General features: G+C 50.6%; 1 protein-coding gene across 5 annotated transcripts in view; it reads right to left on the bottom strand.

Moving 5' to 3' along the window:
* The window catches only part of TRIOBP (TRIO and F-actin binding protein), an 81,340-nt gene extending 69,287 nt beyond the window's left edge, over positions 1–12,053 (bottom strand). For 2 of the 5 annotated variants that reach the window (XM_007503465.3, XM_007503466.3), the window contains exons 1-3: positions 10,173–10,272; positions 7,772–7,952; positions 2,842–2,981 (exon numbers count right to left, since the gene is read on the bottom strand). In XM_007503465.3, coding sequence (XP_007503527.2) covers positions 2,842–2,981; positions 7,772–7,897 — 266 coding nt within the window. In that variant the 5' untranslated portion in view covers positions 7,898–7,952; positions 10,173–10,272. Of the gene's footprint in view, positions 1–2,841; positions 2,982–7,771; positions 7,953–10,172; positions 10,274–11,741 lie in introns of those variants that run through there. The other 3 variants (XM_056798904.1, XM_007503463.3, XM_056798905.1) reach the window with 3 other exon arrangements.
* Between the last annotated feature and the right edge of the window lie 1,831 nt (positions 12,054–13,884).

Here is a 13,884-nt window from a genome sequence, read left to right as displayed (position 1 = left end):
CAGGAATAACCAGAAGAAAACATGCACCGGAAGTGAGGCCTGAGAAATGCAGCCTCACTCCCAACACGCAGCCAAAAATGAGGAAAAAAGAAGGAAATGATCCACCCTGGGGAGCCTCCAAGCCCCCTGGTGTTTTCTGCTGGAGAAGCTCATTGGTCCAACATTTCTGCATTGGCCACTGGGAATTAGGTAGGAAATGTCACTGAACTTGTTGTTATTTTCTCCAAAAACTCTTACCTTCTGTCTTATAATCGAGACTCACTACCAATTCTAAGACAGAAGACAAGAAAAGGTAAGGGCTGGACTATGGGAGTTAAGTGACTTGCCCAGGGCCCCACAGCTAGAGTCCAGATTTGAACCCAGGACCTCCCCTCTCCAGACCTGGCTCTCTATCCGCTGAGCCACTCATCTACCCCTGAACTTAACAGGTTTCAATCCAGAGACCTCACTGCTGGGCACCTAGTCCAAGGCAGACAGAAACAGAAAGACAGAACAAAATATTGATAGCAATGATTTTTGTGATAGCCCCCAATATTAAACTCCCCCAAACTGGAAACGGTGGCTGCCCATCCACTGGGAACAGCTGAAAGAACTCTGTGGCTCAGGATGGAATGGAACGGAATAGTCTGTCCCCAGAAGAAATAAGGATCCGAAGGGCCTCACAGACAGAAGAAAGGGGACAGAAGCAGAAGAGCATGGTGGGACCACGAGGGCCGCTGAATGACAGCCGATCCCAGATTAAACGGCAGGACTGTTTGACTGTTCCAGATGAAAGATGCCCACAGGCTTTTCTTGGGGGCCGATGCCCACACAGGTGTGGGTGCTGGGCTCGCCAGCTTGGCTTTCACTGTCTTTCAGAAGGGTCAGTAGAAACGAGTGTGTGGCTAAAACAGTCTAGCACTAAAGCTTTTGTTTTTCTTTTTAAGAATCTTTCAAAATCTAGAAAAAGGACCCCAAAGAACGTAAGGAAGGGGGCAGTGAGGTGGCTCAGGGGACAGAGAACTAGGCCTGAAGGCAGGGGGTCCTGGGTTCAAATATGGCCTCAGGTATTTCCTAGCTGGAGACAAGTCATTCAACCCACCGGCAGAGCTCTTCCCACTTGTCTGCCTTGGAATCAATACTCAGTACTGATCCTAAGACAGAAGGTCAGGGTTTTAGGGGGAAAAGTCTGAGAGGAGTCCGTTGAGTTGGAGAGGATGCCATGTTTCCTGAAGGGGACCCAGATGCCTCCAAGGACCCAACAGATAGAAAGTTCCAGCCCGGGGCTGCTGAGCATTAACAGAGCCCAAAGGCCAGGCCTCCAGGGGAGGGTGGCAAAGGTTGCCGCTGGGAGAGACCTGTCTGATGTTGTGAACTCGGCTAAGGAGAACTGAGAAATGTGATCCTGCTTGTAGGAGACACCTCCACTGTCTAGAGTTTGCACCTGGAAATGCCCTCACGCTGGGGGAAAGTTTAGCCATGCATAAGGAACTCTAAGAAGGGAGACAGAGAGGTGTGAGAGAGAATTTGACTCTGGGTTTGAATTCTGCTTTGGTCACTTACTAGATAACCTGGGAGACCTTAGGTGGGTCCCTTCTCCTTCTGTCAAGTGAAGAAGTTGGACGAGATGGCCTCTAAGCAGCCTGCCGGATTTAAGTCTAAAGGGTCCTATAACTTCTCTGGGCCTCAGTTTTCCCAGCTGTAAGATGGACTGGGAAGCCTCTAAGTCCTTCCCAGCTTTAGGTCTCCTAGCCTCTTCTAAAGTTCAGTGTTAATGTTCCATAAATATAAATATAAATGAATGAATGAGTATATAGAAAACCGAGTAGAATTGTTCGTCAGCTCCAGGAGGGGGGGAAGAGGAAGGAAAGAAAATGTAACCATGGAAAAATATTCCTAATTAATTAATTAAAAAAATAAAAATAGAAAACTAGAAAAAAAGATAAAGTTCATTGTTAGGGGAGGCAACTTTGGGTGCCCAATGGTAGTGGCTCAGGAAGGTCCCACCCAGTTTAAAAAGGCCAGTGATGAGGGATGTACCTGTGATTTTGGGATCAACTTAGAGGAGGACCGTCGCTCTGAAGCGGGAATGGAGCATAAGAGGCCACTGAATCTCCTTCCCTTTCCCTGATTTCACAGTCGAGGAATCGGAAGGTAAGAGACTTGCCCTAAGGCCACATAGCTAGTGACCGATTCAGGATTTGAACCCAGGTCCTCTGGGCTCCAGTCCAGGGCCCTATCTATTCCATCACACCGCCTAGCTCCTTCAGAATGTCACCAGAGAATGAATCTTTCTGGCCACCATCCCTCAGGAAGAACATCTAGAGAAGATCTACTCTGAGGAAATCATCACGGATCTCTGAAGTCCCCCGTGGGGCCTCTGAAGCGTTTTAGAGCCACAAAGTCCTCGCCCTTAGTGCGACTGTGAGCCTCCGGAGAGTATTCTCTCCGTTCCCTACCTGAGGTTTAGGAGGGCCAGCTAGTAAGTATAAGGGCAGGATTGGGAGCCAGGTCTGGGAACTCCAAGCTCTGGACTGTGTCCGCCTCTTCTCACGGGGGAGTAGGCAAGGAGAAAGACGTGCTGGTGAATGGTGGCAGAGGTGAGGCAGGGAGAGGCACGGACCCTTGGGAATCTGGCCAGAGGCAAGGGCCAAGAGGGCTTCCCAGAGCCCTTTGGGTGGGGAGACCTAGAAGTGCCTCACCTTCAAGGCTGGGCCTTTCTCCAGAGTCTGCTGGAGTAGCTAGCCAGGGGTGAAGGGTTCAAGTGAAGACTTCTCAGGACCAGCCACACACAGAGCCTTCCACTTCCCCCATCCCAACCCCAACACAGAAGGTGACGCAGATCTCTGGACCAGGACCTACCTCTCAGACCTTTGCCCACGACCAGCGGCCACCACCAACTCACAGCTGGGGACCAAGATGCAGAGGGTGTCGTTGGGGTAGGGGGAAGCTTGCTGCAGGTCACAGTAAGACGCCTCGGCCCCCAGAGGTCCCCCGATCTCCTGGAAGAGGAGAGAAGCACCTGAGAATGCAGAGGGCGGTATCCCTATGTGGGGGCCCCCTCCTCTTCCACAAGCATGTGTGCATGTGTGTGTGCGTGTGTGTGTGTGTGTGTGTGCGTGTGTGCGTGTGTGCGCGTGCAGCCGTGTGTGTGCAAGGGTATGCAGGAATGCTTGGGGAGAAGGGGCAGGGACGATCCCCTGCTTCCAGAGGTTTCAGGGAATCTCTAGAAGGTCTCAAATTTCAATTTCAAGAAAGAACCTGGCTACCGGCTAACATCCAGAGCCAGCCTCCAATGAAGACTCATGGACATTGGGCTGTGCCTGTGTGTGTCCGCGGCTACGTGCCTATGGAGTAGATATGGAAGTGTATATAATGGCATGGAGAGCTGGGAGAGACCTCTGGGATAACCTGAGTGTGAGAGAGCAGAGAGGAGCCAGGCGACTTTTGGAAAGGGTCTTCCCCTCTCTGCGGAGCGAGAAGCTTGGACTGGAGGTGCTTTCTGCCTCGATGCCTCTTACGAACCGTCAGCCAAGGAGATGCCTGTAGTGAGCCTAGTAATCTATGCTGGCCTGCTCTTATGGGTGGGCAGATGTGTGAGAGGTGGAGGAGAACTTTAGGAGGAGGCAAGGTCTAAGAGAAGGAAGAAGGATGGAAGGAGAGAACAGGGAAGAGAAGGCTCATAGGACTTCAGAATGTCAGAGCTGGGAAGGAGCTTAGAACAGGGAATGTCAGAGCTGGGAGAGAGCTTAGAACAGGGAATGTCAGAGCTGGGAGGGAGCTTAGAACAGGGAATGTCAGAGCTGGGAGAGAGCTTAGAACAGGGAATGTCAGAGCTGGGAGGGACCTTAGAACAGGGAATGTCAGAGCTGGGAGAGAGCTTAGAACAGGGAATGTCAGGGCTGGGAGGGGCCTTAGAACAGGGAATGTCAGAGTTGGGAGGGAGCTTAGAACAGGGAATGTCAGAGCTGGGAGAGAGCTTAGAACAGGGAATGTCAGGGCTGGGAGGGAGCTTAGAACAGGGAATGTCAGAGCTGGGAGGGAGCTTAGAACAGGGAATGTCAGAGCTGGGAGGGAGCTTAGAACAGAGAATGTCAGAGCTGGAAGGGATCTTAGAACAGGGAATGTCAGGACTGGGAGGGATCTTAGAACAGGGAATGTCAGAGCTGGGAGAGAGCTTAGAACAGGGAATGTCAGAGCTGGGAGGGACCTTAGAACAGGGAATGTCAGAGCTGGGAGGGGCCTTAGAACAGGGAATGTCAGAGCTGGGAGGGAGTTTAGAACAGAGAATGTCAGAGCTGGGAGGGGGCTTAGAACAGGGAATGTCAGGGCTGGGAGGAAGTTAAGAACAAAGAATGTCAGAGGTGGGAGGGAGCTTAGAACAGGGAATATCAGATCTGGAAAGGACTTTAGAACCTGGGACAGGTGGGGAGGGACTTCAAAACAGAATTTTAGTAATGTAGAACAGAGTTGAAAGAGATCTTAGAACACAGAATGTTGGCATGTAGGATGTCAGAACCAAGAAAGATCTTAGAACATGGAATATGTCATATTAGGGAAAGGGGAATCTCATAATGATAGAATACCAGATATGAGAACTAAATTGGACCTTACAACATAGATATCAGAGGTGGGAGGGACCTAAGGGAATGGAATATTGAGAAGCTTAAAAGAATGTTAGTTCCAACATGAACTTTAGAGTGTAATATATCAAACACAAAGAGTGTTAGAACTGGGAGGAATCTTAGCACACAGAACATTAGTCATAGAATATTGGAGTTGAGGGAACTCAATCATAACTGGGAGGGAATCTTAGGACCTCAAATATCAGATCTAGGAGGAATGTTGCCCTAAAATGTCTGAGCTAGGAAGAAGTCTAAAATGTAGTGTTAGAGCTACAAAAGAAATTAGAATATGGGAGTTGAGAGGAGCCAAAGAACATAGAAGGTGAAAATTGGGAAGGACATTAAAACAGAGAACGTGAGAACAAGGGATCTTAGAATACTAATACGTAGACTCTTGAGCTATATATACTGGAATGTTGAGTCTGGGAGGGGCCTTAGCATGTAGAATGTCAAAATACATTTTGCCTGAGCTGGAAGGGGTTGGAGCACCGAACCTGAGAGCACCGAAATGGCAAGAGCCAGAAGGAATCTTGGAACTTGTCTAGTCTGGGGGCTCCCCCCCTTTTCTGATTCTGGGGCCTCTGGTGAACCCATCTAACCCTTCACAGAATCACGTTTTTAAAGGCATTAAATAAAGGACATAGAGGGCAGGGGAAATCAATGGTATGGAAATACGGTTCTTTAAGGCATTTGACAAATAGGTTCAGAGGCCCCAGCTGAGAACCCCTGCTCTAGTACAGCTCTCTCATGAAACAGAGATGCAAACCAAGGCCTAGGGATGAGGCATGACCGGCCAAAGGTCACGAACAGTGGCTGGGGAGTAGAGGCAATAGAAAGGGAATGGAAATAAGCCAGAAAGGAAAACAATGGAAGAAGAGGAGAGGAAAGGGGATGGGGAAGGGCAAGCACTGGGGCTAGAGGTGCCTCTGATCTGGATGAAGGGCCTGGATGGAGGCTGGGAGCCCGGGGCCTCCTCTGCCCTCCTGTCCAGCCGTCTCCTCTCTTTGGGCCCTGGGCAGGGCGATGGCTGAGCTGTGGCAGCTCTGGGATCAGCCAGGGAGAACCGATGTTCATCACCTCTAGGATGGTGCCGCCCCCCTTCCCCCCCAGCTCCCCCATCATGTCCCAAGCCCTCTCGGAGAGTGGGGGAAGAGCCCTCCCCGTGCCTCCCATCCCTGTCCCGCCCCTTCTCTGGTTACCTTGGTGGTGAAGATGGGCTGGAGGGCTCCGGGCAGGGCAGGGCAGGGCAGGGCGTCTGTCAGCACCCTTGTCCCCCCAGGGGCACGGCGCTCAGGCCCCCACACTGGAGCCCTTACTCCCAGCCCCAACAGAGGCAGCAGTAACCCTAGAGGGGCTGGCCAGGAGGGAGTGAGGGGCCCTCATTACTCTTTCATAAGCCGGAGCCGGGCCAAGAACAATGCCGCAAATGAAACCGGCAGGAACTTGACACCTGCCGAGCTCACTCGAGAGCCCCAGGGAGCAGGGAGAGGGGCCCAGGGATGCACACACTGCAGCTCCCTTTGGAGACAGAGCCACTGGCCTCCCTGGGCTGCACGCAAGGGGAGGCCGATGCCAGACTCTCCTCTGGCCTTTATTCTGCTGGAGGCTGACCGAGAGATGGGAGCCACAGGCCCCCCATGCAGGCCTTCCCAGTGTGAGGAGGAGGGCACAAGGACCCAGCCCCGGATACGGATACGCTTTGTCCTAACCCAGAGCCAGATCAGAATCAGAGGAGGGCCCCAGAGGCCAGAGGGGAGGTTAACCAAATGCCCAGCTCTCCCAGCGTTGGCCAAGTCAAATGGTCAGGCCTTTGTTGTGCCCCACGGCACTCACATCCCTCCTTTCTTCTCCTCTGCCCTGCCCCCAGCCATGCCCAACCTGACCTTCAGTTCTTTCTCACTGATTTGGCACCCCAGGCCTCTCCCCTCCCTTCCCCCAGGAACAACCCGGAGCCCTTCTTCTAGGGCCGTGACCTAGTTCTCCAAGAGCCGGGCTTCTCGGCTGCCTTCGCCTCTCTCCATCAACCCTCCTACCCAGAGAGGCAAAGAATTGCCAGGGAGAGCGACCATTCCCTGGGCAGCCCCATGATTCAAACTCAGTTTCCCTCCCTGCTCCGTACCTACATCTCCTTTTTGGTCTAGAGGGCAGCAACTTAGCCCAGAGGGTTAGAGTAGGATTTCTCGAGCTGCTCTTCGATCCTGGAATTCCATGAAGTCTTATTCTCTTTTATGCTCCACATCCAACCAGCTGACTTTGCTTATTTCCTAACCTCAGCTTGCCATTTCCTCCCTTCAAGCATTAGCCCAGGTCACCCCTCCCTGGCTGGAGTGAGCCCTCCTCCACCCCTGGAGCTCTCACGATCCTCGTTAGATGTCACCTTCTCTGTGCAGATTTCCGGATTTCCATCTGGAACTTCAGCTGAAATTTCTCTAGAGGGCTCCTCAGATTTCCCCAGGGCCCACAGGTTGGATCCTTCCATCACCTGTGTGTCTCTACCTTCTCCCACTCTTCTCCTACATCTATGCTAGCAGGGCTGTGGCATGTTTTAATCTCAGCATCCCTGGCTTGGAGCACAGTGCCTTGCACCCATGGAGAAGGTACTTAACAGAAGACCTATTGGATGTGCATTGCTGAGACCCTAGGGTGGTACAGGCCTGCTCAGGGTTCCATAGAAGCTGGAGTCTTCCCAGGAAGCCCATACAAACTTACTGGGCTTTCCTGTGCCCATCCTGTAGCTACTTCCTGGGCTTTGAAGAAGCTCCCACTGTGAACTAGCTGTGACCTTCTAAAAAGGAGCAATTTCTTTCCATTTACTGTTCTTTGAAACTATTTGTCTTGAGCCACATTAATTTCTCTTCTCCAAGGACATTTTGCCTACAACTTGTGTATTTGTTTCCAAATGTGACCCCCAAGCACAGCAGAGAGATCCTGGGGCATTCTTGACACTTGCTGCCCTGCTCCAACTTCTTTCTAATTTTTTCAAGGTTCCATGATCACCTAATCCCTTTTGCAAATGAGAAAACTCAAATGGGAGAATGGACTTGCCCAAGATCTCATTGTACATAAATGATAGGTCCAGGCTGAAATCCTGATCTTTTGCCTCAGTCAGCTGCCCCAATTCCCTCCCCAGCCCTTCTCACCTGGTTGCCTTGATGGGGCTGGCTTACCTGCTGTGTGCTGGGCTCACAGTGAGCCTCCTGGACCTCGGAACAATTCTGGCAGTAACTCCTTGCAAAGACGTCGGCCTCAAAGTGCCCACACGGGGGGACATTACCTGTCACCTTCTCCATCATGGAAAAGGTCAAGCCAGGGCTGCTCCCAGGATGGGACCCACTCACTGGTGGGCACCTAAAATAAAATAGGAAAGAACGAAGATGGCACATGTATCAGATCCCAAGCCCTCTCCTTCCATTAGCCCATGTACACACACACCCCCCCATACCATATACACACAATGGGCCATCCATTGAACCATCCACCACCGGATAACCTTGGCCAATGCAAATCACAGCCTTTCCATGACTTAGAAGGCAGCTTCATGAAACACTAGGTTCAAAAAAGAGCAAAAATCTACACTTGGCAGCCAGCCACTTAGGGGCAAGTGGGGAAGCTTTTACTACTTAGCTCCTTTTGTCCTAGGACAAGTGAGGTCCAAACTCAAAGCCATTCTAGCCTGAGAGAACCTCCAACCTGGCTCACTTCTGGGCTGTAATGCAGAATCAAAGGATGGCTCCAGAGGAGAGAGACAGATTCAGTCCAGACCCAAGTGGGAGGACTCTCCTCACATTCCTGAACTTGCACAGCTTTGTAGGAGCCATTTAGATCTGGAGTCTCTTTGGAAGTTAAGGGTCTGTGGAAGGAAACTTCCCACTACAGAACCACAGGATGTCAGAGGCTGAAAGGACCTTAGAACAGAGATTAATGCTAGACAGATCTTGGAGTGTCAGGGCTGAGAGGGAGCTTAGAACACAGAGGGACAGAAAGAGAATATCCGAGCTGGAAGGAATATTAGGTATTAGGTACCCCCCACAACTCCTTCATTTTTTTACACAGGAGGAAACTGAGGTCCCAAGAGCCTCAAGTCCCACAGAGCTGGTAGCACTGGAGTTGGATTTCCCATCCAGCAGCTCCACTCCCTCACTTCTTTCTTCACTTTCTTCACTGTTATTCCAGATTGCTATAATAGGCAGGGTCCTTGGCCAACAAAGCCTTCAGTGACGATAATTTGCAAGCCACAGAGAGCAGGCAAACCTTTAGAACCCTTTGCCTGACTCCTTTCTCCAGAGTCAGCCTGCTTCCTGCATCCCTCATTAAGGGAGATGACAAATGTTTACTTTTATAAACTGAGCCTGCTCCTTCCCCTTCCCTTCCAAGTTCTCCTTGACTTTCAAGAGCTCTCCTCCATTTTTTTTGAGCTTTATCAGAGATGCAGAACAGTCCCACCAAATCCCAGTGAACCCATACACAACTACACATAGGCAAGACCATGTCACCTGTCCCCAAGGAAGCTTTGGGGCACCAGGGCAGGAAGGCCACTTCCCTGCTGGCTCAGGCATTTATGGACAACAATAATTTCTACTTCCATAGTTCTTCCAGGGAAATAAGGCTCTGACCTCACCTCAAGCCTATGAAGTGAGGAGTGCAGGTAGTGTCGTCCCCAGTAGAAAGCTATAGTGAAAGAGCATTGACTTTGGAGTCAGAAGCCCTGGGTTTGAATCCAGCCAGTTACCTTACCTGTGTGGCCTTGGGAAGTCACTTGGTTTTCTTTAACCTAAGTTTCCTCCTCCACCAAACAAAGGGATTTTCCTTGGTCTCTTCCAGCTCTCAGGCTGCGGTTCTGTGACTTGCCCATGATCCCTCTGCTAGTATGTCCCAGGGCAGGATTACAGCCCAGGCCTCTCCTGACTCCAGAGCAGCTCTCTTTCAGTACTCCCAACAAGCCCTTGATGGATTTGGTGGGGTGGGTGGCCCTCGCTAACCCTCCTTCCCCAAGATCCCAGGGGGCGCATCCAGGCAGTGATCCGGAGGGGGTGAAGTGTTGTCCTGGGGAGAGATGCACTCCCGTCCTCCCCGGGGGACCTTTCTTCCCCCAGGATCTGCCCTGCCATCTTTCCTCCTGCCTCCCACTGGGCCATCTCCGAGGCTGGAAGGTTCCTCTCCCCCTTCCTGTCCTCCCCGCTCAGCCAGGGGCTGCAAGCAGAAGGCTCTCTCCCTATCCTTTCCTCTCCTAAGAGATAAAGGACCAGCCTCCTAGGTCACCCACAGGCTGACTTCACACCGCGTACCACCCACCCCCGCCCTGATTTGGGGGGGCAAATAGTAAAGAGCTTGGCAAACACGCAACCCTCACTGCTAAGCGACCTTTGCAAAGGGCTTGGGATTGGCAATGAATTATTAAAAAGCCACTCTGGAGAAATCCGTTCCGGACACTGGCGGGGAGTGAGCATTATCGCAGGCAGAGCCCTCCCTACTCCCTATCCCGGCTCCTCCTGCCCAGCATGCTTGCGCTCACTTCTGCCTGCATCCCTGCATCCCCCATCCCTGCATCCCCGCATCGGGCCCCAGTACCTTGCATGCACTCGGCTGGGAGTGAGCGCCTGGACTAAGCCGATGCCTCTTTCCTCCCCTTTTTTTCTTTCATTCTTTCTTTTTTTTGAACAATGAATCTGAACGTTTCCCGGGAGGGGGAGGCGATAGGCCACGCCCCTTTGCCGGTCTTCCATAAGCTCCGACTAGGAGGCTCATTTGCATGCAGCCCTCTCTATTGGCTTTCCCGGGGGTGGGGCGGGGCCTCTAGGAGCCGCCTCAGGGGCGCTGGGTTGGCACCTAGCTCGACCCCGGGGCAGTGGGAAAGGCTGGCAGCTTGGGCAAGCTGCCCAGATTGCTGGTCCAGTAGCTGCGATTTGACCTGGGGGGTCTCCCAGCGGAAGGGGTGGGTGGGGTGACCGAAGGGCCCCAGAAGGCAGCCCGATATCCCCTTTGATCTTCTCACCTGTGCAGGTAATTGTCTGTTCTCCCTCACTTTCCCGCCCCCTGCCCTGGCTCTCCGCCACTGTTTTTCTTTGACCCAACGGGAAGGGGGGAGGAGGCAGAGGGGTTGGTTCTTGCGCTATGGAAAGAGCACCCAAATGAGGATCAGGGGAGCAAGGTTCGAATTCTGACGCTGCAGCTTACCAGCTGTATGGCTCTGGGCAACTCCTGCCCAGTCTCTGAGCCTCGGCTCCCTCATCTACAAAATGGAAGCCGCTGGACCAAGTTATATCTAAAGTTCTATGTTCCACCAGCAAAACAACACCCACAGGGGACCTGCAGAGGAAAGCTATTGAGATCCCAGCTCTCAGAATGGGCCCATTCTGTGTGACAGGAAGGAAGCAGAGGGGCTCCACGATCTCCCATATACCTGCTAGGACTCACAGTCCTCATTCTAGGCTTCCTCTCAGCTCTGATATTTCGTGTCCTAACATCCTCTGGTCCAAGATCCCTTCCGGATCTGATATTCTATGATGTTCCTCTTTCTGATTCCTGCTCTTCCTTCAAAGCTCAGTTCAATACTCACCTCCTCCAGGAAGCCTTCTGAGCTTCAACTCTTTCAACAATCAATGATTAAGCTGCTGTAGTATTTATTGGAGGAGGCCAGGGAGCTAGGTTCAGCTCCGGGCTCCTCATGACCTCATGGACCATGAAGTAATTACAGTTTTTCACCTCCAGCAAATTGTCACCCAGCCAGCACTCAACTTGAAGTCAGTGACCCTGAATCAAATCTAGGCTCTGCCTCTTGCTCCTCTTGTGACCAGAGACTAAGACCTGCCCCTCTGTGGGCCTGAGTTTCCTCTAGAGTCTATGCAGTACCCATCCATGACACCCTCTGCTGGGTGCAAATCTGTGTGGCTGGAGGGAGGGCCAGGCCAAACCAGGGACGAAGGACAGAGAGCTCTTGGCTAGGTGAAGTAGGACAGGGAGGGAAACCTACCTTGAAGTCTTGGTCCCCTAGAGCTCGCAGACCAGTGCCAACCAGGACATGGAGAAGGGAGGCAGCAAGAGGGAAGAGGTTGTTACCAGTGGGGAGATAAGGGCAGTTTCTGGAGGAGGTAAATGCATTCTGGCATCATAACAGTCTGGGATGCTCCCAGCACTCACCCTGTCAGGTTTTACCAAGCCGAAATCAGTTGGGAAGAGACAGCAGACCAGCCTCTGGGGGAGGCAATCTTCAGGCACAGCCGCTCCTGGAGACCATGTCCTTGCAGAGAGATTCTGTGGACTGCACTGGCGACGCACCAAAGGGTTCAAAGGCTGGATGGTCACGAAGGTCTCGGGGTCTGGAGAGAGAGCAGTTCTGAGTGGTGGGGGGCAGGGGAGCTAGGTTTGGAAGGCTCAGGGAGACTGGGGGATCCAGGGATCACATTCTGGAGCTCAGAAAAGAGGTAAGAATATGGCCAGCTGTCAGTGTCCCACTTGACAATATACTTACTACAAGAGAGGAAGGGAGTTAGTGGATAGTAACCGATACAGAGAGACAGACAGGCAGAGATGGAGAGAGAGATGGACGGAAAGAGGGGGAGGGAGAGACAGAAGGAAGGAAGGAAGGAAGGAAGAAAAGAAAGGAGGTAGGGAAATAAGGAAGAAGATGAAAAAGAATTAATAAAACATTTTAAAAGATACACAGAAAAAAACAAAATATTCAAAAGGGGATCACAAAGGGCAAATTTGTTACATGTTTGTTAAATTTAATACACAGTTTCAAGAGAGAAACTATGACAACAGAAATGTGCAGGTTTGCAACGATTTAGTTTATAATAATTTTATAATAACACATAATATTTAATAATTATTAATATGATTGTAATATTATATAATAATACATTTTAAAAATAGTTTAAAAGGACAGAGAGGCCAGGACTGGAGAGCTTACAGTCCAAGGGACGATGGCAACAACCCCCCTCTTCCCCCCTGTCATTAGTAGGTCTTTAGAAACCTCTAAGGGAGCAGGTTCACTTGAAAGCTAGGCAGAAGACAAATTGTAAGGGGATGAGAAGAGGCTGAGTGATGAAAGAGGACCCATAACTTTTCCATTTCATTTTATTTTTAAAGAAATCTGCAAACAGGAGAGAGATGGGGCAGGACCTGAAGTGCCAAGTTTCTATTATGTTGGAATGGGTGGAAGTTAGTCTTTTCTCTCTTTTTTTTTAGGGTTGAGGAGACATGGACATGTTTGTGGGCAGATTGATATGAGCCAGTGAAAAGGACAGTATGAAAGGAGAAGAGAAATGGGACTTAGGGTGAAGTGTCTCTTTCTCTTTGGGCCAGAAAGGAGCCAGCTCTGGATTCAAATTGCAGCTCACCCCATTTCCCTCCCTGCATTTCTTTTGTTTTGCTGAACTGGATGCCTTGGTTACCAGGGAGGACTCTTTTTTTGGAAGGGAAGGAGGGAGAGAGGGAGGGGGGGAGTCACTGAGAAGCAACTGTGATTTTTAAAAGATGGTTGATCAGATAAAAGAGAATGCTTGGGAGACTGTCCGGGAGGACTGTGGGAGTGAAAACCTAAAAGAGGAGGCATGAAAAGGATTCCTGGGTCCAGGGAAATAACTCTTCCAGAGGTGGAAGGGGAGGAAGGAGAGATTGTTAAACCTGTCGGGAGTAGAGGAATGAAGGAAGCTCCTCTGGGAAGTCCTCTCAGTATTCTCATGGATGCAGGAAGCCCGTGGGGGTGGGGAACCCCTACTGGGGAGAGCTGACTCAGTTTTTTAAAGAGAGTATTTACCCCTGGGGAAAAACACCTCGAAGTCAGGCTTTGCTTTATTGTTTTGTTGATTGTCTAGACTTAAGAAAATGTTGGAGAAACCAGTATTAATGTGGATTGAACTGAAAAGTTTCTAAGGGCATAGCTTTCTTTTTCTCTTCTCTTCTCTTCTCTTCTCTTCTCTTCTCTTCTCTTCTCTTCTCTTCTCTTCTCTTCTCTTCTCTTCTCTTCTCTTCTCTTCTCTTCTCTTCTCTTCTCTTCTCTTCTCTTCTCTTCTCTTCTCTCCCTCTTTTCTTTCTTTCTTTCTTTCTTTCTTTCTTTCTTTCTTTCTTTCTTTCTTTCTTTCTTTCTTTCTTTCTTTCTTTCTTTCTTTCTTTCTTTCTTTCTTTCTTCTTTCTTTCTTTCTTTCTTTCTTTCTTTCTTTCTTTCTTTCTTCTTTCTTTCTTTCTTTCTTTCTTTCTTTCTTTCTCTCTCCATCCCTCCCTCCTCTCTCTCTTTCTCTCTCCCTCCCTCTCTCTCTCCCTCCCCTCTCTCTCTCTCTCT

This window comes from Monodelphis domestica, chromosome 5 (genome assembly GCF_027887165.1).
Source record: "Monodelphis domestica isolate mMonDom1 chromosome 5, mMonDom1.pri, whole genome shotgun sequence".
Taxonomy (NCBI): Eukaryota; Metazoa; Chordata; class Mammalia; order Didelphimorphia; family Didelphidae; genus Monodelphis; species Monodelphis domestica.
This window is presented reverse-complemented; position numbering and strand designations above follow the sequence as displayed.